This window comes from Penicillium canescens, assembly GCF_028828765.1.
Source record: "Penicillium canescens strain IBT 15451 chromosome Unknown utg000007l_segment0_segment0, whole genome shotgun sequence".
NCBI lineage: Eukaryota > Fungi > Ascomycota > Eurotiomycetes > Eurotiales > Aspergillaceae > Penicillium > Penicillium canescens.
In genome coordinates, this window is record NW_026703969.1 from 1311247 (window position 1) to 1332797 (window position 21551).

Sequence of the window (21551 nt, forward strand, 5' to 3'; positions counted from 1 at the left end):
TCATGAACAGCCCTTAGCCTTGCATTTCACCTCCGCGAGAGCTTTTGAAATGCATCGATCAGCTGGGGCATAGAGGCTGGCTTCCTCTAAGATGTGCTGTGCCGATTCCCACTTCTCCAGCCCCGCTTCTGCCAGGCCGAGCCTATATTTTGCCTTGGCCGTCTGCACTGGTTTGATGGCAGGCACCTTTAATGCCTGCAAGGCCGACCATTTCGCCTCATTCCAAAGTTTCAGTCGAAGGTACATGAGCGCCATATTCGAGTGTAGGGCAATGCGTAATTCAGAGTCGTCGGCAAGGCTGTCAAGGCGAAATAAACACTCGGAGTAGAATTTGACAGCTTCCTGGAATCTGCCGAACTTGGCAGAGTCATTTCCATACGTCCTCAGTTCGTGAAGGTGATCGGGGAATCGTCTGCATATCGGGCACCGTCCATCTTGAGCAAGCCATATCAGAATGCACCCTCTATGGTATACATGGTCGCATGGAAGGGTAGTAGCGGTTAATTCAGAGCACATTAAGTCGCTACACACCATGCAGTAGTCACTCTTGGGGGACACGATACTTGCGAGGTTCCGGGATATCGGATGACGGGGTTCGAACTCGTATCTGTGCTCTCCCCAATGGGTCAAGAAATGCCGAAAGCCATGCTTCGCCATGAGCTTCGGCAGCAAGGTTATAGTTGTTTCCTGTGCGCATGGCGAGGTCGACTCCGGTCTGCTCTGTGCCAACCAACCCCATTCTCTGCCTTGAGGGTCCCAGTCGTCGAAATCGCTCGGCCAGTCTTCATCCGCCAACAAGACTTTCCTGATGTAGTTGTCCAGCAAAATTGCCGCATTGACGTCGAACACACAGGATCCATGCAGAGTAACCATTATTCGCCTCATGGTTGCAATGTTATGGGCGTACAAAAATCCAGACTGCGAAGTATTCAAAGTATCTTTATTGCGGGCGTGCCGGCGGGAACCAGTTGCGAAGGGATGTCTATTAGGGTCCTTTTTTATTTATGACGCCTTTTTGATGGCAATTTCATTCCAAAAAGCATAGTAGTGGGCAACAATCAAGCGAGATAAGGTAGATGTCACCTTTTTTCCTTTTCTTTTTTCTTTTCTTTTGCAGGAAAAAAATAAAAAATAGAAATAAAAATAAAAAATAAAAATGAATTCACAGTAATTTCTCGACCCACAAGTCATGTGGGTCGGTCCCGCTGTCTAGCCTAACCCTAAAGCAGAATTGAAATACATGACGGGAACAATGCAATGTGCCAATCCCCGGTTTACAGGTTTACTCGAACGACAATTTCGAAAAAGACCCGTTATGCCACTTTATGGCGTATAGTCGTATGGTCGTCTGTCCATCAACCCCGAGACTTTGGTAGCCCTTGTGTTAGGCAGCGCAACTGTAGCCTCCCCACTAGCTGCGCGCCCCGGCCTTTTCTGCCTATTCAAACTCTGAGCCATTCCGGTAGAGTTTGCTAGATTTTGTGAAAAAGAAAAAAAAAAGAAAAATTAGTTTCTTAGACTGGACATTAATGTGGGTGTGGGGGCGACCCCGCTATCGCGCCTAAGCCTGATGCGCTTGATTATAGGAGGTGCCAATATGCCTGCTATATAGTCAGTAGTAGTAGTAGTAGTAGTACTAGTAGATTTCATTTACCCCGACCTCTCGCAAAGTTGATTTCCCAACTAGACTAAAATACGAATCCGCACTCAGCCTAGTGGGTTATGGTTTAGAATCCAACTCTCCCCCGTAAACCATAAACACTTGGTTGGGGGCGCGTGTGAAGCTCTGCTGCCTGGCTGTGCGACCAATCATAGGCCGTCTTCTGGAGGCTCTGGGTGCTCAAGAACGCAAACTGTGAGGATCGAACCGGCGCGCTCAAAGGTCATGCAATCCGGGCTCATAACCAGTTGATTTCCCAACTAGACTAAAATACGAATCCGCACTCAGCCTAGTGGGTTATGGTTTAGAATCCAACTCGCAAAGCGATATACAGGCTACAGCAACTATATATATCCGTGTATGTACATGTATGATGTCCCACTTCCTGAAAACGAACTTAGAGCCTCGTCAAGGCCTATCGTGGCCTAGTTGCCGCTCACGTTGTTAGGCTGCCCTCATGGCGCGCGACTTTGGAACCGTTGTGACGCCTCAGCGAAGTCTAGCACGGCCTTGACCGTCCTAGCCCGCGAGACGGTGTCTGGTTTACCCCTCTCACCTTCAGTTGAGCCTCCCAGCAGACTCGATACGTTGTTAAACGCGTCCCCAGCTTCACTCCTTAACTTCCGTCGAATTTCCCTCAGATGTGGGCAGTCTACCAGCAGTGGGTGACTGTTTCCGCGCCGCACACGCACTGATCATTGTCGCAGAAGCCAAAGGTCTTGGCATAGGTGGATAACCAATTATGGCCCGTGCGTAGCTATGTCAGCAGGTACGCCCGGCCCCTGGGCAAATTCCCATACAGCTTCCTGGTGTAGGCCGCCGGTAGAGTGCTATCAATTTTACGCAGGTGACCGCCTTTGGTAGATGTTTTCCATTCCCGTTCCCACTGAGCGCGGATGATGTCTCGAATGAGCGCCCTCTTCCTTGTCAGTAACGGGCGGAATGGGTGTGTTTTGCCCGGGCTTGCCGCGTCCTTGGCCAGCCGATCTGCTGCGTCGTTCCCTGGGTTGTCGCAGTTTCCAGGTATCCATTGGAGACGGAGCGCGGTACCCTTTGCTTGAATCTCTGCGGCTGCCTGGAGGATCGCGTGGATAATGCACTGTCCTGATTTGTTACCTGGGTTCTGGATTGCTTGCAAGGCTGATCTGCTGTCGCAGAGGATCGTTGCCGTTGTTGTTCCATTATGTTCCGTTCTTGGTCGCTGATGGCTGATCTTGAACACTGTACTGACAGCGTAGAAAATACCTATCAGCTCTGCTACGTGAACCGACCACCGGTTCATCGGTCCCACCTGGACCTGCTGAGATTCGATGACCTCCAGGTTGTTGTCGAGTGCAACGACAGCAGCGCCTAGGTGGCCTTCACGTCCTGAAGCATCAGAGTAGACCACGATGGCGGATGTGGACCGAACGGCCTCAGCCCGACCTCTTGCCGTCTCTCGGTCTGACCTGATCTCGATCTCCGTGAAGGCTATATAGTCAGTAGCGCCCAAAATCGGCTTCCATGTCGGAAGGATAGAGATACTCTTTCAATCCCTAATCACATGATCCGCTACTCCATATTTGTAGATCACGTTCTGATATTGAACAGTGAAATATCGAACGGACGAGCTGTAATGTGATGTAAAGTACGCTTTATGGTATGAAGGAATGGGGAATCGGCCATATATCTCATTCCTATAGCAAATGCAGAGCTTGGTATACGGCACATTGATGTTACAATCATCGGTGACTTGTTAAGTCTGCTATGGTCCGAATCGCAATAGAGTCCAAAATGCTCCTCGTTATGAGAAGCGTTGGTGAAAGACTAATCTTTACACCCCCCAGGCGCTTTAATATGCTAATCTGCGTTTCTTGCGGGTCCGGCACATTGTAGAAAGCAGAGTTACCCGGTCTCCTGCGCCGCATCGTACCTGACATAGCTTCCCCGGCTCCAATGTTCTCTGGTAATGATCTCCACTGACCGGCATGCCAGGGTCGATAATGTGGACGTTGGAATCTCCAGTGCAATTGATGAGATCCACCATGAGGCTTGAAAGCCAAGTACCGGCCATCGTCACAGCTAGTAATATCACCGAGCTGTATTTTGTCAAGTCCGCGTGTTGGCGGGTTAGGTACTGGTTTCGCAGGCCCAACAACTTAGTCCTAATACGAAGTGGTTCTGAGTGTTTGGAGATTCGCTGGGTCGAGAAGACAGAGTATCATCCTCTTGAGGTCGTCAGGTAGGGTTCAAATTCACTATTTAGCGCACAGATAGCCCTAGGGAAGATATCTCGTCATTTCTTGGTATTGGCAAGAAGGTTAAGTTTGGAGGGATAGTCAAGGAGAGAACAGCTGAATCGAGCCTGGCTGCTTAGGCGTTCGATCACGTGATCAATCTGCCGTACTCGATTATTTCTTAGTTTGTTATTCACGTAATAAGTTATGCTTTTGTCACAATTAGACGTTTTAAGCAGGACGCCAAGCGTTATTATATAACACTAGACGCGAAAATCCAACTCTACTATCATTATCTAGAAATTCAATTAAAATAATATAAACTATAACGTGAAGTCCGGTTGCGCGGGCGACCCGGTTGCGCGAGCGACCCCACCAAAAATACACTTCAATAATGATGCATCTTCTTTGACCACAAAAACAATGCCCCCCAACGCTCTGATAAGAAAAAAAAGTTAATAGAGCAGGAGGGTCGCCTTTCATTAGCTATACAAGCTATTAAAAATGGCAAGTATCCCTCTGCTGCCGCTGCTGCGCGATCTTTTGAGATACCTGTCTCAACTTTGAAGGCCCGGATCAATGGGCGCGAATCTGCTACTGAAAAGCGACACAATCGCTTCATTTTTACCGAAATTGAGGAGGGATCGATTGAAAAATGGCTACTGGATATGGATTCCAGAGGGGCAGCTCTTACTTTGCCTATGTTGCGAGATATGGCCAATCTTCTACTGTATGCCCGAAAAACTACACCCTCTACTGTGGGTAATCATTGGCCTGCTGAATTTATCAAACGACGCCCAAATCTCTCTACTCGCCTCTCTCGCAAATACGATTATCAGAGAGCTCTTTCAGAAGACCCTCGAATTATTGAACCATGGTTTGATTTGGTTCAAAGGACGATTGAAAAGTGGGGTATCGCTTCAGACGATATCTTCAACTTTGATGAGTCTGGTTTTGCCATGGGTATTGGTGCAACACAAAAGATTATCACTTCAGCAGAATACCATGGAAAAAGAGCTCTTTTACAAGCCGGAAATCGTGAGTGGGTGACTTCGATTGAGTGTATTAGAGCTTCTGGAAATGTTCTCCCGCCGCTCTTTGTCTTCAAAGGAAAACAGTTCCCAGAGCATTTACGACCCTATCTCCTTTCAAATCAAAAAGGGGCTCGTCTAACCATGAGCTTAAATGGTTGGACTACCAATACAATTGGTTTATGGTGGTTAAAATATCATTTTATCCCAAATATTGGGACAAGAGTGGGAAAATACTGCTTACTGGTCCTTGATGGTCATGGGAGTCATTTAACCCCTGAATTTGACCAAGTCTGTGAAGAAAACCAAATCATCGCAATCTGTATGCCTCCGCATGCTTCTCATCTTTTACAGCCTTTGGACGTGGGTTGTTTCTCGGTTTTGAAGAGGCTTTACGGAGGGGCGGTCTCAACTTTGATGCGAAACGGAGTTAACTCCATTGACAAGGAAGATTTCCTTGAACTGATCGCAGATGCGAGAATGGGTGCTTTTAAGACTTCCACTATAAAGAATAGCTTTTTGGCTACTGGATTAGCACCATTCGATGCTAATAAGGTCATGGAAAAGCTAAATGTGCACCTGGATTCCCTCCCTCCTCTGGAGACCCTTTCTCAGCGACCAGTCTCTTCCGGTAGCGATAGTGATCCAGATACCCTTTGGACCCTTTCAAAGTTTACAAAATCGCAATCTCGGATCAAAAAAAGTCTACAATCTTCTTCTTCAATCCTTTCTTCACCAACAAAAAGGGAGATCAATAAGACTTACGAGATGACTATAAAAGTGGTCCACCACCACATTTTTCTCCAGAATCGCTGTACTCAATTGGAGGCTACCAACAAGAAACAGACCAAGAAGCGAGGGACCAAACACAAGTTTAGTACCCAGAAAGGCATCTTTGGGGGTCTAGAGGGTGGTGAGGATGATGTGGTTGTTGGGGATGAAGATAGAAGCAAAGATATATCTTTACCAGAGGTGCCTGCAAAACCGGTTACGGAACCTACTATACCTTCTATGCCCTTGGTTCGGCGGCAGGTGACATGTTCTGGCTGTGGAAGAAAAGGTCATACATATTCTAAATGCCCTACACGTGTTCAATAGCCAAACTTATGTTTTTTGGTGGTTTTAATAGTGGTTAAAAATTGAAGGTTTTTCACGGTTTGGTGGGGTCGCTCGCGCAACCGGGTCGCCCGCGCAATCGGACTTCACGTTAGATGACGGTGCTGTAAAGCAGGCAAGTAGTATATATATCTTGGAACAGAACCCGAAAAGCGGAGTGGATACATACCTTTGAACAGGTATGGGTATGTTGAGCGTCCGCTACCTAGTGTCTGCCTGGCGGGCTTTCAATGACCGTGGCTTGGATCAATATTGATCTACTTGATGTGCCACTCCCCCGTCGCTAATATAATGTGTATTTCTGGTCAGGCACGGAGGCGTGGGAATCTGAGGACCAATCGTTAAAATACCCTTGTTCGCCCCCACTCTGGCCGGAGCACGATCACCCTAAACCCCTCTCCCTTAACCACAACAGGGTAGATAGCATCGTCTGCGCCTACGCGTAAGTAACTTGGCCGATGCATCTTTCTTCGTTGCATTCATCTTTCGTAAATCTTTCACCCTGACATTACGCGATTTCCGTCGGAGACCCATTTTCTTGCTTGGTTAACTGCACGTTGGCAAGACGCGAGGTCGAGTAAAGAATACACCATGTCTGCTTATAATCTCGGGCTGACTTCTTCTGTGTACCACAGGTCCACTTTCTCTATCACTTGGAATTCGTTCTATCCAGACTATCGATCCACGCGCACGACATGAAAGTATTCAAGGCAATTTTAGCACGTCTCTTGGGGGATCATACGAAGACTCAACCGCCACTTTCTTACCAGGGGGCCAGCTTAAGCAGTCCACGAGATGAATCAATGCCCTTGATGTTTCCGGATGGGCTTGAGGCTTGTATGATTGCCCTGAGCCAGCGTTTGATATTTGCTTTATTCATGGTCTGACCGGAGATCGCCGCACAACCTGGGCACTTGATCAACAGTCAAAACCCTGGCCAGAATGTTTGCTCCCTTCGAGCATCAGCGGGGCTCGGATCTTGACCTATGGATATGATGCCTATTCTGTACGGAAGTCCGTCGCGTCATCTGATCGGGTCCTTGACCATGCTACAAAGCTTCTACATGACTTAACGGACGATAGGTCGTCTTGCGATGCCTCTTCGAGGCCTCTGATTTTCATCGCCCATTGCCTTGGAGGTCTCGTTTGTAAAAAGTTGATCCTACTTTCTCGAAAGAACCGTGACTCGCACCTTCAGAGTGTTTTCAATTGCACAGTGGCAATCTTGTTCATGGGTACACCCCATAAGGGGTCTTGGATGGGTGACTGGGATAGGATATCCGCTACAACTTTTGGTTGTGTAATGGCGACAAACAAGTCTCTGTTCGCTGTACTGGATACTGAACGCCCGGTCCTTGAGTCTCTTCAAGATGAATTCATGGCAATGGTACGGGAACTGGGAGAAGCAGGTAGAAGCCTTGAGGTTACTTCTTGCTTTGAGGAGCTCCCTTTGCGGATAGGAAAAGTGGTGGTTTCTAAGAATTCGGGAACCCTCGACGGCTATATTTCTAAGAGTATCCATGCCGATCATATCAATATGGTGAAGTTCGGCTCGCCGCAGGACAATGGATATAAACGAGTGGTTGGAGAACTTCGGAGATGGACACTAAGGTCGAGGGATGTCTGCAATAAGTCTTCTGCGTCGAAAACCTGAGACAATATGTTAATTCTCTATTATAGATAATTGCAACTTGCATTTACAGATTAATCGGCGAATCTAAATCCTACCTACGGAGCTAGCATGCTATTACCCGGGAGGTCTGGGTCCTTGCTATTCCCGCCCAGGAGTAGCTTGGACAGGGATGGATAGGTACCAATGTCGGCATAGGATCTTACAACAATAAAAGTGGCGCCGGCAATCAATTTACAACTTAGCCCACGGTCTCATACTGCCCCTGGCACAATCAAAGCAATCACGATCATATATAAGATTTCATACTACCTGTGCAAAGCTCGAGAAGGTTCGTTGGTATTAGTTCCTATTTCATCTACTTAGTGTTACAAAGCCAATGTAGATTATTTGACATACGGATTGATGCCAAGTATTGATGTTGAAAGGTCGCCTGGTACCTTGATATCCTTGGATTTGATTGTCGTGATGGCATCAGTTTAAATCGAATTGTTCAAGGAAGTTTACGATCAGTAGTCACTTCACCTGAAATTTTGGTAGGAGTGGGCTAGAGCTAGCGGGCGCGACAGCCTTCATGCTTGCGGTGACAAAATAGAAGGGAATGCCGCGGTCGTGCTCTTCGAAGAAGATTCCAACATTGGAGATAATGAGACGAAGACCCACTTTCCGTGGCTGGTCTTTTATGGAATACGAACAAAGCTAGAGCTTGAGGAGTGTTTGATATAAGACATTCTCCGATGATGTTGCTCCTCTATACACGGATTTTACAAAATGCAGGGGAAGCAAGCGCAACCCTTTTGGAAAAGCCTGATATTTGACAAGTACAACATCGCAGTGTGAGTCGCAAACAACTGGGAAAGTAGGATAACTTGAGAATGTAGATTTTCCGAGCCAACATCAGAACAGCATTGTTATGATGCGTGATTTTATTTCTTCTCCGAGTTATGCTCAGATCCAAAAATCCCAAAACCCACGAAGCAAGGTCTGCCGCGTTCTGTCGCGGCAAATAAGAAATATACCACCAAAAGATTGTTGCTTTAAGAAAGTGTGAGTTGCGGCCCTGGGCCTCACCCATATTCTATTATGCTAGTATTAGAGTCTGTGATGGGACATACTAGCTTCAGCTCATGCTTCACTGCGAGCGATAATGTACTTTGGCCGAAGGTCGTCTCAACATCAAAGCGCTCATGTCGGTTATGATTCTTGTTTTTCAATGGTGCCTTCTTTAGGAACAGAAACCGTGATATTTCCTGTCACGTAAATATTCACAGACCGAGATGTCGCCGAAACTGAGATTGATGGAAGTGTTGAGCAGTCTGCTGGTAAGACATTTATATTGACTGTTGCAGATGGCGGGGGAGGATTTTCGTCCTCATGGAAGGCTAAGATTTGAAGCAAATGGCAGATTTCTTTTATTGATTCCGCGCTGCATTCCGCCGCTTCTGCCATATCTGCCACAGACAGTGTTTTGCTGACTATCATATCATAGATCATTCGCAGTTTCCAGCGGGGTAGTTCAGGTAGCGATCTCCTGTTTCGACCAAACGTTGTAGATACCTGGCTCCGGCGTGGCATTTTAGGACCCGAATAGCGCATTTAAATATGGAGAGATAGTTAAACGGTAGGAGATGAGTGAACTTCGATTTTTGTAGAGCCAAGGCCTCCTAATAAGTTTATGAGTGATTGTGACGACCTTTATATTTGGTTGGTATAAAGCGGTTTTATTTTTATTTTTATTTTTATAATTTATTTTTCGGTTTTCCTTCTGTATAAGTAGAAAACTGAAGTGCAACCCCGGACATCCACTTAATGGAGTATTACTTGGGAACCTCTGTTGATATTGTCGGCAAAACGGATTTTGGCAAGCAGCTCCGTTAGACACTGTATTTCCGCGTGCTGAAACCTACAAAAAATGATCGTGGAATATACTAGCTTACGTTACGTGCTGATCCTAACTTAGTAATTATTTTTAAAATAAATGATTGTCCAAATGTAGATGAGCGTAGTAACGAATCGAAAAACGCTGCGTGTATCTGGAGGGAAATTTGCTTTCGACTCTCACTAAGAAACCTCACGGACTAATAGGAAAATATAAAACAGGCTCATTTCATGGAAGCATGAGGCCTGCTATCCCAGCAGAACTAAAATATGGTCCACTACATCCATGTGCATGGCAGGCAGCATCACACTACCCCGGATACCGTACAACACCAAATTCAGCTTCTATTGCAGAACATGAAGCGCAAAATTCCGGAAGACTTGTCTATTATTAGCGCAGCAAAATGCCCCGGAAAGCTCTCTTTTGTCGCTAGGGTTTCCGATGATAACATTTAAATCTAGCGAGAAATTATCCTCTGGTTGTGCATTACTGGTGAGAGATGTCATGGTGATCTTCCCAATCTGCCGTAATTGATGATTCCTTAATTTGTTATTCACGTAATATGATCATGTAATTTAAAGCCTCATAACTTTCCATTGCCATCGATTTAAGCGGCATTCATCAGTTCTGCCTTTGCAACAGTTTCCACAAGTCAGCAGCGGCCGCTACACAATGTCCACTAGATACCCCACGAGAATGTGCATTCCTTTTCCTATTCTCGCTGTCAAAGCGTTGGCTGTTACTGGTCTTTACTCAGCTATCGCGTGGTTCGCGGTCATTCCACAAGATCGGCAAAATAAATAACAAGAGCGATCAAGTATTCACCACACAAAAGATTGATCGTAGCTCGTGATTTACGAGACCCCAATAAATATAGGGATCATTAAAAGAGAATTTCGAGTAAGTCCATCCATTTAACAGGGTTCCTCGCAGTTGACGCAACTAGAAAAAAACCATTTGCAAGAAGTTGGCCGGGGATAATTAAGCCACAATTGTACGTTGCACCAAATGCTCCTTCCCCTTCCCTTCTAACTAGCCTGGTATACATGACTACATGACTGCTTTTAAATATCTTCCACGCTGTCTTTGCGGTAATTATTTTTCTTATTGAAACGATTGCCCCTTGCGCCTTTAACCTAGGGCACGGCATACTATCAACGCAGACGCAATACTATATACTCCTCGATTCTAGTCGCCCACTCGACTATAATGGAGAGCAATGAGGAGGAATTCGTCCGGCCCCAATATTGCCGGGGTTACTTTGCCGATACGGATGCCACTCATGGACAGGAGTATCCTTTTTTTAATGGTATGGCCTAGTGGGTCAAATTACAGGACTCATCTGTGCTGACTACCCTCTTCCATTATAGGAACGACTTATCTTGACTACGCCAACAGAGCAAGTCCTCAATTCTATGTTGAGAGTTTGATGGTATTTCCTATCAATGGTTGTGCTGCCTTCAAGATTCCGGAAGGCAAGCGGTGGGAGGTCAAAAGAGAAGGGCTGGCTTGGGACCGAGAATGGTACCTCGTTCATCAAAGGACCGGTTCTCTCTTCAAGCAGCATGAATATCCTCAGATGGCTCTAATACATCCCTCGGTTGATATCGACAGCGGAGAACTTCGCATCACCTACAACCCAAAGGCTCCAAATGGTCAATTAAGCCTCAAAATTCCTCTGGCGTGGGACGGTATGAGTACCAATGCCATGTCCTCTCCAGTACGTTCGAGTTGTCGACCCAGTGCCTACGATAGTAACTTGTGCCTTCGATCTTACGGCTCGCCAGTGGTCTCAGCATTCTTTACACGCATTTTAGGTGTATCTTGTACTCTGGCGCGACTTTCTTCACTGGATGCAAGTCTCGACATAAAGACACCAAATCTTGCAAGTATCTGGAAGAATCGATTCCGGAAGTTAAATAGATTGGAGCCATTCTCGCGCGGGGCCGGAATGCCGAGCGAAATTGGCCAACAATACGTGCTCGTATCCAACGAAATGTCTGTTTTGATCGTCTCCAGATCGTCAATCAACCGTCTCAACGAAATAAGCGTTGCAATTACCAAGCGTAACTCTGGCACTAGCAAGGTAATTCCTTCAGAATGCTTTAACGGCAATATCATCGTTGCAGAGCGGATCTCTCAGCCAGCACGCGCCGAACGCCCCTACGCCGAAGATCACTGGTCATCCGTTCGCATTGGTCATGACCAGCTTCGCTTCGATACTGTTGACCCTTGCGAGCGCTGTCAGATGCTGTGCGTTGACCAGTCTTCCACTGCGCTGCTCAAGTTGCGAAGGGCCGATAGTAGGATTTGTTTTGGCAGATATGCGGTAGTTTCCACAAAGGAAGGCGAGAGCAGTGGGAGAAACGCCCCGGGTAGCAGGTCAATAACGGTGGGGGATGTGGTATTGCCAACAGAACAGGACAACTGAGCCACGTACATTTCTTATATCGAGTTGAGTACCCAGCACTAGGTCCAGAACAAGAACACCCAGATGTTTTCATCCTAGTGTTTGGGCACGCCAATGTTCCAACGCCAATTTCTTAGTCACATCAACAAAAGACTTTATACTTCCGTCCGATGAAATAGTAGATTCCTTGACATGATCGATTAACCCCTTCTTGACAGCGCTGGAAGGATGCCCTCCCGGAGGTTCGATTGATTGATTTATGCTGTGGCAACTTGTACATGTGTGTAAAAAGCCCCGACGGCTTTATTAAACATAAGATTCCGAAGATATGCCCAGACACCAGATATACCCAATCCGCTGTTTCCGACATATATGGAATAGATGTCTCCACAGCCAAGGCATAAAAATTCGACTTTTCGTGGCACTATAGGGTTAAAGTTAATATAACAATTAACATGTGAAGTTTAGATAACGTACTCTTGGATTTTGCAATTTTACTGCAATAAAGTATTTGAACATACGGAAGGGTAACTGGACTGATCATTGTCAGCGGGTTCCTCTGCACGGCTGGGAAGGGGAAGAAGTCCACCCCACTTTTCGAAGCTGCTCCAGCTCGTTTGACAATATTCAAATCAATATTCGCCTACACAGGATGAGGCCGTAATTGAAGTTATCCTGGAAAATAGGGGATAGCCGTGGTCGAGAGGAGATCCGAGCGGAGAGATACTTACCAGGAAGAAGTCGGCGGGGCGTCACCTGACTAGTTGCTAGGATGGAATTCGTAGACCCTCCGGACCCTCCACCCCACACCGCCCCACGGAGGGTGGAGGGTCCCACATCTCGACCCTGACTGAGGGTTGGATATAGAGGTGCCGTCCTCACGTGATAAATTCTGTCTAAGAACGTGACTTTGTAGCGTGACTTTCTTCCCATTATAACTAAGGTGTCTGTTAGCTTAGTCATCAACTTAATACGATCGGGTATTTGCGGGTGACCCTCAAGGGACCCTCGGAGTCTCAGGGTCCTCTGAGGTGCGGGTGGAGGTTCCTGACCTTGGACCACGGGGCGGGTGAGTGCCAGGTCTAAAATACGGTAGTCACTGGATCAACCTCAACGAGGATTCCAGGATTCCCAAACAATGCGGGAGTGGTAAACGCTCCTGGATCGGGATGCCAGCAATAGTTATTTTTGGCCCGACAAAGCTAGTCGCCATATTTGGATTTAACGGATCAGGGTATCTCCTATCACTCGGTATTGTATCATACAGTTACAATACATGGTCTGTAATATAGCATCTTACATGACTCGCGAAATATATTGTAAGAAGTACCGGCACGAAGATGAACGGATTATCAGAGATTTTTATATAGTGATATGTACATATTATTGCTGGAGTAATTAGTCTCGGCTTATTTTGTTTTGGAAACGGAGTAGAAAGGAGCGTCAGATGTCTACAACGTATGAGTGACACATTCGCGATCTAGTGGGGATTGGAGGGGTCAAGTTTCGCTTATCACAGTTTATTAGACTCATTTTTGATGCTGATTCGGCCGCGGTGAATAGCAGATAGCAAAATGACTGTCTGATGAATTTGATGAATTAACAGATGAGGGTGATGGATATTTCCTGGTCCTTGAGGGAAGTACCTCTGCAATACTTCGCCACGGTTACTCCGCTCGCTACGGTATACATACGTTACAGGGGGTACGCAAATAGTCTCAGATATGATAACATGAACTAGTCATGCTTGGTATATTGTACCAAGAAAACTAACCTGACATATTTGCGTTGAAGCTTAGACGTCCCTCCCTTGCTTGCTCCCGTATCCATAGAACTGAAAAGGTATGGTGAAACCAGTTCATTGAGACGCCACGAACTCCCCCATTATTCCAACAAATAGCCCTTCCTATGAAGATACTGGAAATTATAGCGAATCAAGCTTTTGATTTCCTTGATCATCTGTTGGTGGTTCTCCCACGGTCATTGCTTTCTTCTAGTAGACAACCTAGAACAGAAGATCTCCAGAGCTTCTTCCGCGGATCCTTCTCTACGTCCGAAGATTGTTTTGAGATAGGACCATTGAGAGAGGGCTATTGTAAGTTTTAAGTTTGCGAAAGGTGACTTCATATTACGATACAGGTGGTGATGACTATGGCACCTTGATCTTACCACGAAATGATTCGCAAATCTCATACAGCCTTGTTCGTCTTGAATATCGATTTATGACAAGCTGTTGGTGGAGTCGGTTCTGGGAATCCGCCAGGTATCTTAAGTTGTTGAGGTGTTTACGTATATGTTCGAACCCTTCTTCCATTTCTAGGAGTAGAGTATACACCTGATTGATTTTGATGGGAGACTGGTTCTTAAAAATGCTAGTCATTGTTAATATAACGAAATATCACCATGAACAGCTTGGATTTTAAAAGGTTGAAACGACATATGGATGGATAATTATGAGCATCACACAGACTAAATATAGATATAAGCATGTTGGGTTATTCAGTAGAATACTATGCAATATAGTTCCAGTCTTGGATAATGCATGTCTTGGATATCAACGTTTCGCCCGTTATAGGGTATTTATATTTAGAGCTCCGAAAAACATTCACGGTAACCTATACTCCGAAGGGGTAGGGCCATTACAGCGGGAATTCACTAGAAAATTGCTTTTGTCAAACATGGATTTTGAATATTTTTATAGTACCGACTAGGTTGAAAATTGCCCGGGGGACTACTGTACTTGGATGTGACGGATGTATAGAGTCGATGCATGTCAAATGTGATTATTACAAAGTGCTTCCCCTGCATTCGGTCTGTTTATGTACCTTGCCTAACTTAAAATAATACTTTGCCACCTCACCTTCAGTGCGAACCGAGAAGTTTCCCTGATGAACCATACCAAACACTGTAAGATATCTTTTAGCAAAAATGTATAAGACATGATCGCGGTCTTTTAGACTAGTAGGTACCGCATATTAGTCTATAGTAAAAATATGTAATTTGATATAAATGAATTATGAGTACCCATTAGAATGTACTGAGAACTTTGTTGGTTCTCTGATAGAGAAATCCTCTCCGCTGGGATAGTTTTGATCAGCATATGTACACAAGCGGGACCGATGGGAATTGAGTGAGCGGCAATAAGAATGTTGTAATGTGGAACACTATGACATGGTATACAGTTTGACTGACAGTACAGTGGCGCCCGACATTGCCTTCTATGCCGGGATCATAGAGCTGCTCTTCCAAGTCCTAATCACATGATACTGTAAAGTACATTGTTTGGTAATGACATGTAATAGCACAACACTGGCTATTGATACCTGTAAGAAGGGTATAGGGATCCTATACGTAGAAACCTGGAACCCCAGAGAAATATGTCCTACCAGGTAATAATGCAGTACGTAGCCTTTTACATACAACTCTAGCCTTGAGAGGTGTAATGGTAAGATTGATTATAAGCCAGTGCAGAAACTACATTTCACGAATTATGAGATTATGAGATTGATACCAATCTATGTCATGAAAAAATCCGACTCTTTAAAGCTGTAGTAGAGCTTACGTAGTCATGATGTTATCAAAATTTTGTATTGGGTAGTCCTACCCATTCATAAAAGAGAAAAAGGACATGTCCAAATGGTTTGTCGCCCTGCCAGGCTAGTTCACTTTTTGAGATTCTGCATCCACAGCAATCAATTTCTTCAGCAGTAAGTGAATGATCATACAATTTTGCCGCCATCCACAGCCCAATACTCGAGATATCAGCGAAATGTGGGTATGTACGGAACATGCGGAAGATCTGGTGGTCCTCCAAAATACGACTAAGCATATTCGTCGTTACCATGTCAGTTTTAGCAGGCGCCCCGGGAGGCCTGGACAAATCAATGCACATATTTGATATTGTGTCAGAAATATGGTGGATCTGCGTGTGGATTTCTGGGTATTTACCCAGAATATCTTACGACATCAAATCAGACACCTCACATAAAAGTGCATATTAGTCTTTGTCAGCATATCCTACAAAATTGTCAAGTTCATAGTTTTTAGTTAGAGAGAGAGTTTAATATTACCGTTGGAGAACCCATACAATGTTGGTCACTAATTTCTGTTATATTGCTTTGACTGCAGCTCTTCTCGGAGATTGAATAATCATCGCAGTTATGGTTCCGACGAATTTAATGTGGGATCACCTCAAGCAGAATCACGGTCTATTATCGACTGCATTCTCCCCTCTTCAGACTGCACTCTCCCCTCTTCGGAAGTCCGGGGCACTGAAGCAGGGACATTGAGCCATTTTCAGATAGAGCCGGTGGGCTTTTGGTGATCGAGAATTGACATATATTTGAGGCGACGTGATCATGTCTTGCAAGTCTTGCAAGTGGAAATGTATATACAGTACACATACATATCAAATCTGATCCCGCATCCAGTTATCTGGATATCGCACAGTTTTCTTCTGCTGTTGAAGTTTGAGTTTGAGTGAAGAATTTTCCTCCACGATTCTTTTAAGCACTGAAATCGTAACATCTGGTATATCCGTCATAATCACCATACTTTCATTGTAGGTGAGGAACTCCTGCGCGTTGCATGAAATTGACTTAATTATGGCGTCTCGAAGCTCTGTCTCAAGAGGCGGAATGGTGATCCAGATTTCTCGCACAATCAATGGAGATTTTTTTGCATTTTTGTCGATCCAATCCATAATTCGAGATCTCGCGAGGGTTTTCAGACACGATATGTCAAACTTGTCGGCCGCCATGAACACTCCGAGGTTGTTCCACATAGCTGCATGAGGTTCCATATCAATACCAGAAGGGCATTTTCGATTTTGAAAGTGCGACCTATCTGTGTCTTCGTAGTCTTGAAGGTATAGAAAAGAGACAACCCGTTGAATAGTTGCTAGCTCGTCATCTGGTAGATCAACATGGGATAGAGAAGCTTCCTTGTAAAAACGTTATCCATATGCAACGGTCACGGCAAAGACTTGTCGCATTTACTTTGAATCCTCCTTTGACTGCAGCGTCAAAAAAGGGTGATTGGGAACAGACTATCGCACGATGTACCTGGAACTTCTGTCCTTCGCATGATATCGTCAGGTCTGAGTATCTGCCTGAATCCAGAAGGCTTTGCAATATTGGTTGAAGATTTGGAAACCCCATGATTGATGTAGCTGAATGTAGGTCAAGTTTAACTCGAATTTACCGTAAATCATTCTATACTGTCTTCCCTTAAGAAGCCTTGAGTACTATGACGTCAACACTAATTTCGTTCGCTGCAGAGTGGGTGTAACCCAAATTAGATTTGTACATACAGCTCTCGTTCGTTTGACTTTATTCCGTACAACATCGGAACGTATTTTAAAATACGAGAATAACCAAATCCGGTTTAGCGGATCGTGCGATTAGGGTTGGAAAGAGAATCTTTCTGTTTCCGACATGGAAGGCGATCTCGGGCGCTACTGTACATGCTATGCATTTACGTCACAATCCACGACGGAAGCTCTAAAACAGCGAGATGCTGAAGACTTCATTCATGATGGCCTTAGGCATTGCGGCAGCAACGTGAGCAGACAATGCTCATCTATCATTTATCTCAGCTAAAGCCTCGTAAAGCTCCAACCTGCGATATGTATCCAATTGAATAGACGCGACAATAAGTGCGGAAGAGCTTGATAATCATGGAGAATGGGGAGTTCAATGCTTTTAAGAAACCAGTACTTCTAACGTGCTATATCCCCCAGGTAGCCTGACCCCATTATTATACAGAATTAAGCTCGGGAAAGACAGTGATATTCAAGTGGTTGGTACTAGAGTAAGTGGCTTTATTTTTACTGTGTTTCGAAAGCTGTTAGCTAAGGTAGAGAGTATATTGGGCATTCGTTTCCGTTTTATAGGAATGAAGCACGCGTTCTATGTCATGATGACCTTGATTTGCTGCGGCCTGGAGGGCGGTTTGGCCTTCGATAGGTGTACCTGAGGCATAAATGTCAGCTCCACAGGAAAGAAGCATCTGCACCACTGGAAGATGGCCCTGTTCAGCTGCGGCCTGAAGGGCTGTTCGGCCTCCGGTGATCCCTGGTGGGGCATTGATTCCTGCTCTATATGAAAGAAGCAGCCGTACGATGCGAAGATGGCCCTTTTCCGCTGCGGCTTGAAGGGATGTTCGGCCATGGTTCTGTGCAGGCGAGGCATCGACCTTGGCGCCCTTAGACAGAAGCAGTGTCACCATTTTAGAATGACCCTGCTCTGCTGCAGCTTGAAGGGCGGACCGACCACGGAAAACTGCCGGGGGGCATTGACATCTGCCCTATGAGAACAGAGCAGCTGTACCATTTCCAGATTGCCCTGCTCTGCTGCAGCTTGAAGGGCTGTCCGACCATTCGTAGGTGCAAGAGTGGCGTTGATGTTTGCGTTATGAGAAAGGAGTAGCTTTACAACTTCAAGTTTGCCCCGTTCCGCCGCTGCCTGGAGGGCCGTTCGGCCATCGAATGGGGCAGGCGACGCGTCGACATTTGCTTTACTTTCAAGCAAAAATTTGACTATCGGAATATGGCCTTCCTCGGCTGCGGCTTGAAGGGCGGTTCGGCCGTTGGTGTGCGCAAGGGATGCATTAGGATTCGCTCCATGAGAAACAAGCAGCTTTACCATTTCGAGTTGGCCCCGTTCCGCTGCGGCCTGAAGGGCCGTTCGGCCACCGACAGCGGCTGGCGATGCATTAACATCTGCTTTGATTTCAAGCAAGTAATTGACGATCTCAAGTTGGCCCTGTCCTGCTGCAGCTTGAAGGGCAGTTCGGCCATTGGTGGGTCCAGGCAAGGCGTTGATCTCTGCTCCATAGGAAACAAGCAGCTTTACGATGCCAAGGTGGCCCCGTTCTGCTGCGGCTTGAAGGGCGGTTCGGCCGTCAGTGTGCCCAGGCAGCGCATTGATGTCTGCCCCATTGGAGTAAAGTAGCTCTATCATCTCATAGTGGCCGTTTTCTGCTGCCACTTGAAGGGCGGTTTGGCCGTGGGCCGTCCCAGGCGAGGCGTTGATCTCGGCTCCATGGGAGAGAAGCAGTTTGACCACTCCTAGATACCCATTCTCTGCAGCAGCTTGGAGAGCGGTTCTGCCCTTGATGGTTCCAGGCGAGGCGTTAACCTCTGCTCCATAGGAAAGAAGCAGCTTTATCATGGCATAATGGCCCCGCCCTGCTGCGGCTTGAAGCGCAGTTCGGCCGCTGGTGTGTCCAGCCGGCGCATTGATGTCCGCTCCAATGGTATGGAGCACTTTTGCCATGGTTAGATCTCCCTGTTCTGCGGCAGCTTGAAAGGCTGTTCGTCCAAAGGCTCCTCCAGGCGGGGCATTGGTTTGTGCGCCATTGGAGTGAAGCAGGTTAACGATTCGAAGATATCCTTGTTCCGATGCGGCTTGAAGGGCAGTTCGGCCCTCGGTGAGTCCAGGCGCGGCATTGATGTCTGCTCCATAGGAAAGCAGTAGCTTGACCGTTTTAAGATAGCCTTGCTCTGCGGCAGCTTGAAGCGCAGTACGGCCAAAGATTTCCCCAGGTGAGGCATTGACTTCAGCTCCTCTAGAGTAAAGCAGCGTGACAATACCAAGGTGGCCCCGTTCTGCTGCAACCTGGAGGGCGGTTCGGCCATATGTGTGTCCAGGCAGCGCATTGATCTCTGCTCCATAGGAAAGAAGAAGCTTTATCATGTCATGATGGCCTTGCTCTGCCGCCGCTTGAAGGGCTGTTCGACCAAAGATTTTTCCAGGCAGGGCATTTACTTGGGCGCCATTGGAATGAAGCAGCTTGACCATTTCGAGATATCCTTGTCCTGCCGCGGCTTGAAGGGCAGTTTGGCCGTTGGTGAGCCCAGGCGCGGCATTGATGTCGGCTCCATAGGATAGTAGTAGCTTGACCGTTTCAAGATACCCCTGGTCTGCCGCAGCTTGAAGGGCTGTACGGCCAAATATTTCGCCAGGCAAGGCATTGACATTGGCTCCTCTAGAGTAAAGCAGCTCAACCATGCCAGTATCTCTCCGCTCTGACGCAGCCTGAACGGCCGTCCGGCCATAGATAGATGCCGGGAGAGCGTTAATTTCAGCTCCCTTGGATAGAAGCAGCTTGACAATCTCAAGATGGCCCTGTCCTGCTGCAGCCTGAAGGGCTGTTCGTCCATAGCTAGGTCCAGGCAAGGCATTGATATCTGCTCCTTTAGAAAGAAGTAGCTTTATCATGTCATAATGGCCCCGTTCTGCTGCGGCCTGAAGGGCTGTTCGTCCATAGCTAGGTCCAGGCAAGGCATTGATATCTGCTCCTTTAGAAAGGAGCAGCTTTATCATGTCATAGTGGCCCCGTTCTGCTGCGGCTTGAAGGGCGGTACGGCCATAGGTCTGGGCAGGAGGAGCATTAATCTTCGCCTTGCTTTTAAGCAAGAGTTCAACGATTTCAAGATGGCCGTGTTCTGCTGCCGCTTGAAGGGCAGTTCGACCATGGGCCGTTCCGGGTGGGGCATTGACGTCTGCTCTTCTTTTGAGCAAAAGTTTGACTATTTGAAGATGGCCCTGCTCTGCCGCAGCTTGAAGCGCTGTTCTGCCAGAGGGATCCCGAGCGATAAAGCCCAATATGGGCGTGGCCTTGAGCATACGTGTGATAATTTTCTTAAACCCATTGAAAGCTGCCCAGCAGAGCACCTCGCCATTCCAGGACTCTCTGTCATCGGGCCACTTTTTCACGATCTTTAGAGCACTTGATCCAAATCTCCCCTTCACGTTACGCCGCGCCATCTCCCCAAGTATGATTTTCGCATTAATTTCGTGCTCGCTAAGCAAAGCTATTTCGAGAGCTGTCTTTCCTTCCAAATCCTCAAGCCTGAGGTCGCATGCCTTTACCAGCAAAGAAAGAATCTTTGGAGAATCACGTGCAGCTGCCAGGTGCAATGCAGTGTCCCCTGATTCCATCTGCGAATCAACCCAAGCAGACGGAAGCGGGGGCGAGGTAGGATTTTGGAAGCTGTTCCAAGGGTTGGGTGCAAAGTCTTTTGCCAGCAGGAGGGCAACAATTTCCTCGTTGCTTTTCAACACGCCCCAATGAAGGGCTGTTCGTCCCCTCTTGTCCCCCATATCAATTACAGTGTGGGGGGCTAATTCTCTTACAACTTCGGTTTCGTTATTTTCCGCCGCACAATCCAATGGCACCCTGCCGGCATTATCTCTGTGAAAGGTCATCCATAAATCCTTCTGTGAGAATTGGCGAATAATGTCTAAATTTCCACAAGAGGCTGCCCAATGCATAGCAGACATTCCTTTCTCATCGATCCGGTTCGAGGTCTTGTCCTCGCTCAGAAGATGGTTCGATATATTCATCAAGCTGCGGTCCCGGAAGTATTCGGCACTGGGGCTACCAAATTGTGCTTGAGATCGGTCAGGCAGTGAAATCATGACTCAAATACAGATACTTGGAAGTGAGATCAGATTAGTAGCTATCAGCGAGGGATGATAACCGACTTAAATGAAGTTATTCTAAATTTTCGGCGGCGAATGGCTAGGCATTGGTAGAATCAATTATGGAAAGAAAATCTAATTACAGAACTCTATATTAGAGAAAATTCTATTCAAAAATGAA

At 46.6% G+C, this 21551-nt stretch overlaps 4 protein-coding genes across 4 annotated transcripts; 1 reads left to right on the forward strand and 3 right to left on the reverse strand.

The window, feature by feature from the left end:
- Positions 1-885, reverse strand: N7446_010743 (peptidyl-prolyl cis-trans isomerase; the record flags this gene model as incomplete). The annotated part of the gene is made up of 1 exon (XM_058519486.1): positions 1-885. The coding sequence occupies one exon, from the start codon at positions 883-885 to the stop codon at positions 1-3; it is 885 nt and encodes a 294-aa protein (XP_058368324.1).
- A 9856-nt stretch (positions 886-10741) lies between these two features.
- Positions 10742-11963, forward strand: N7446_010744 (uncharacterized protein; the record flags this gene model as incomplete). The annotated part of the gene is made up of 2 exons (XM_058519487.1): positions 10742-10841; positions 10903-11963. The coding sequence occupies 2 exons, from the start codon at positions 10742-10744 to the stop codon at positions 11961-11963; spliced, it is 1161 nt and encodes a 386-aa protein (XP_058368325.1).
- A 4534-nt stretch (positions 11964-16497) lies between these two features.
- Positions 16498-17101, reverse strand: N7446_010745 (BTB/POZ domain-containing protein; the record flags this gene model as incomplete). The annotated part of the gene is made up of 2 exons (XM_058519488.1): positions 16498-16884; positions 16940-17101. Coding segments are annotated over 2 exons (549 nt in total), but the record flags the coding sequence as incomplete, so codon positions are not given.
- A 688-nt stretch (positions 17102-17789) lies between these two features.
- Positions 17790-21367, reverse strand: N7446_010746 (ankyrin repeat domain-containing protein; the record flags this gene model as incomplete). The annotated part of the gene is made up of 2 exons (XM_058519489.1): positions 17790-18248; positions 18272-21367. 2 exons carry the CDS (start codon positions 21365-21367, stop codon positions 17790-17792), a joined length of 3555 nt encoding a protein of 1184 aa, XP_058368327.1.
- Between the last annotated feature and the right edge of the window lie 184 nt (positions 21368-21551).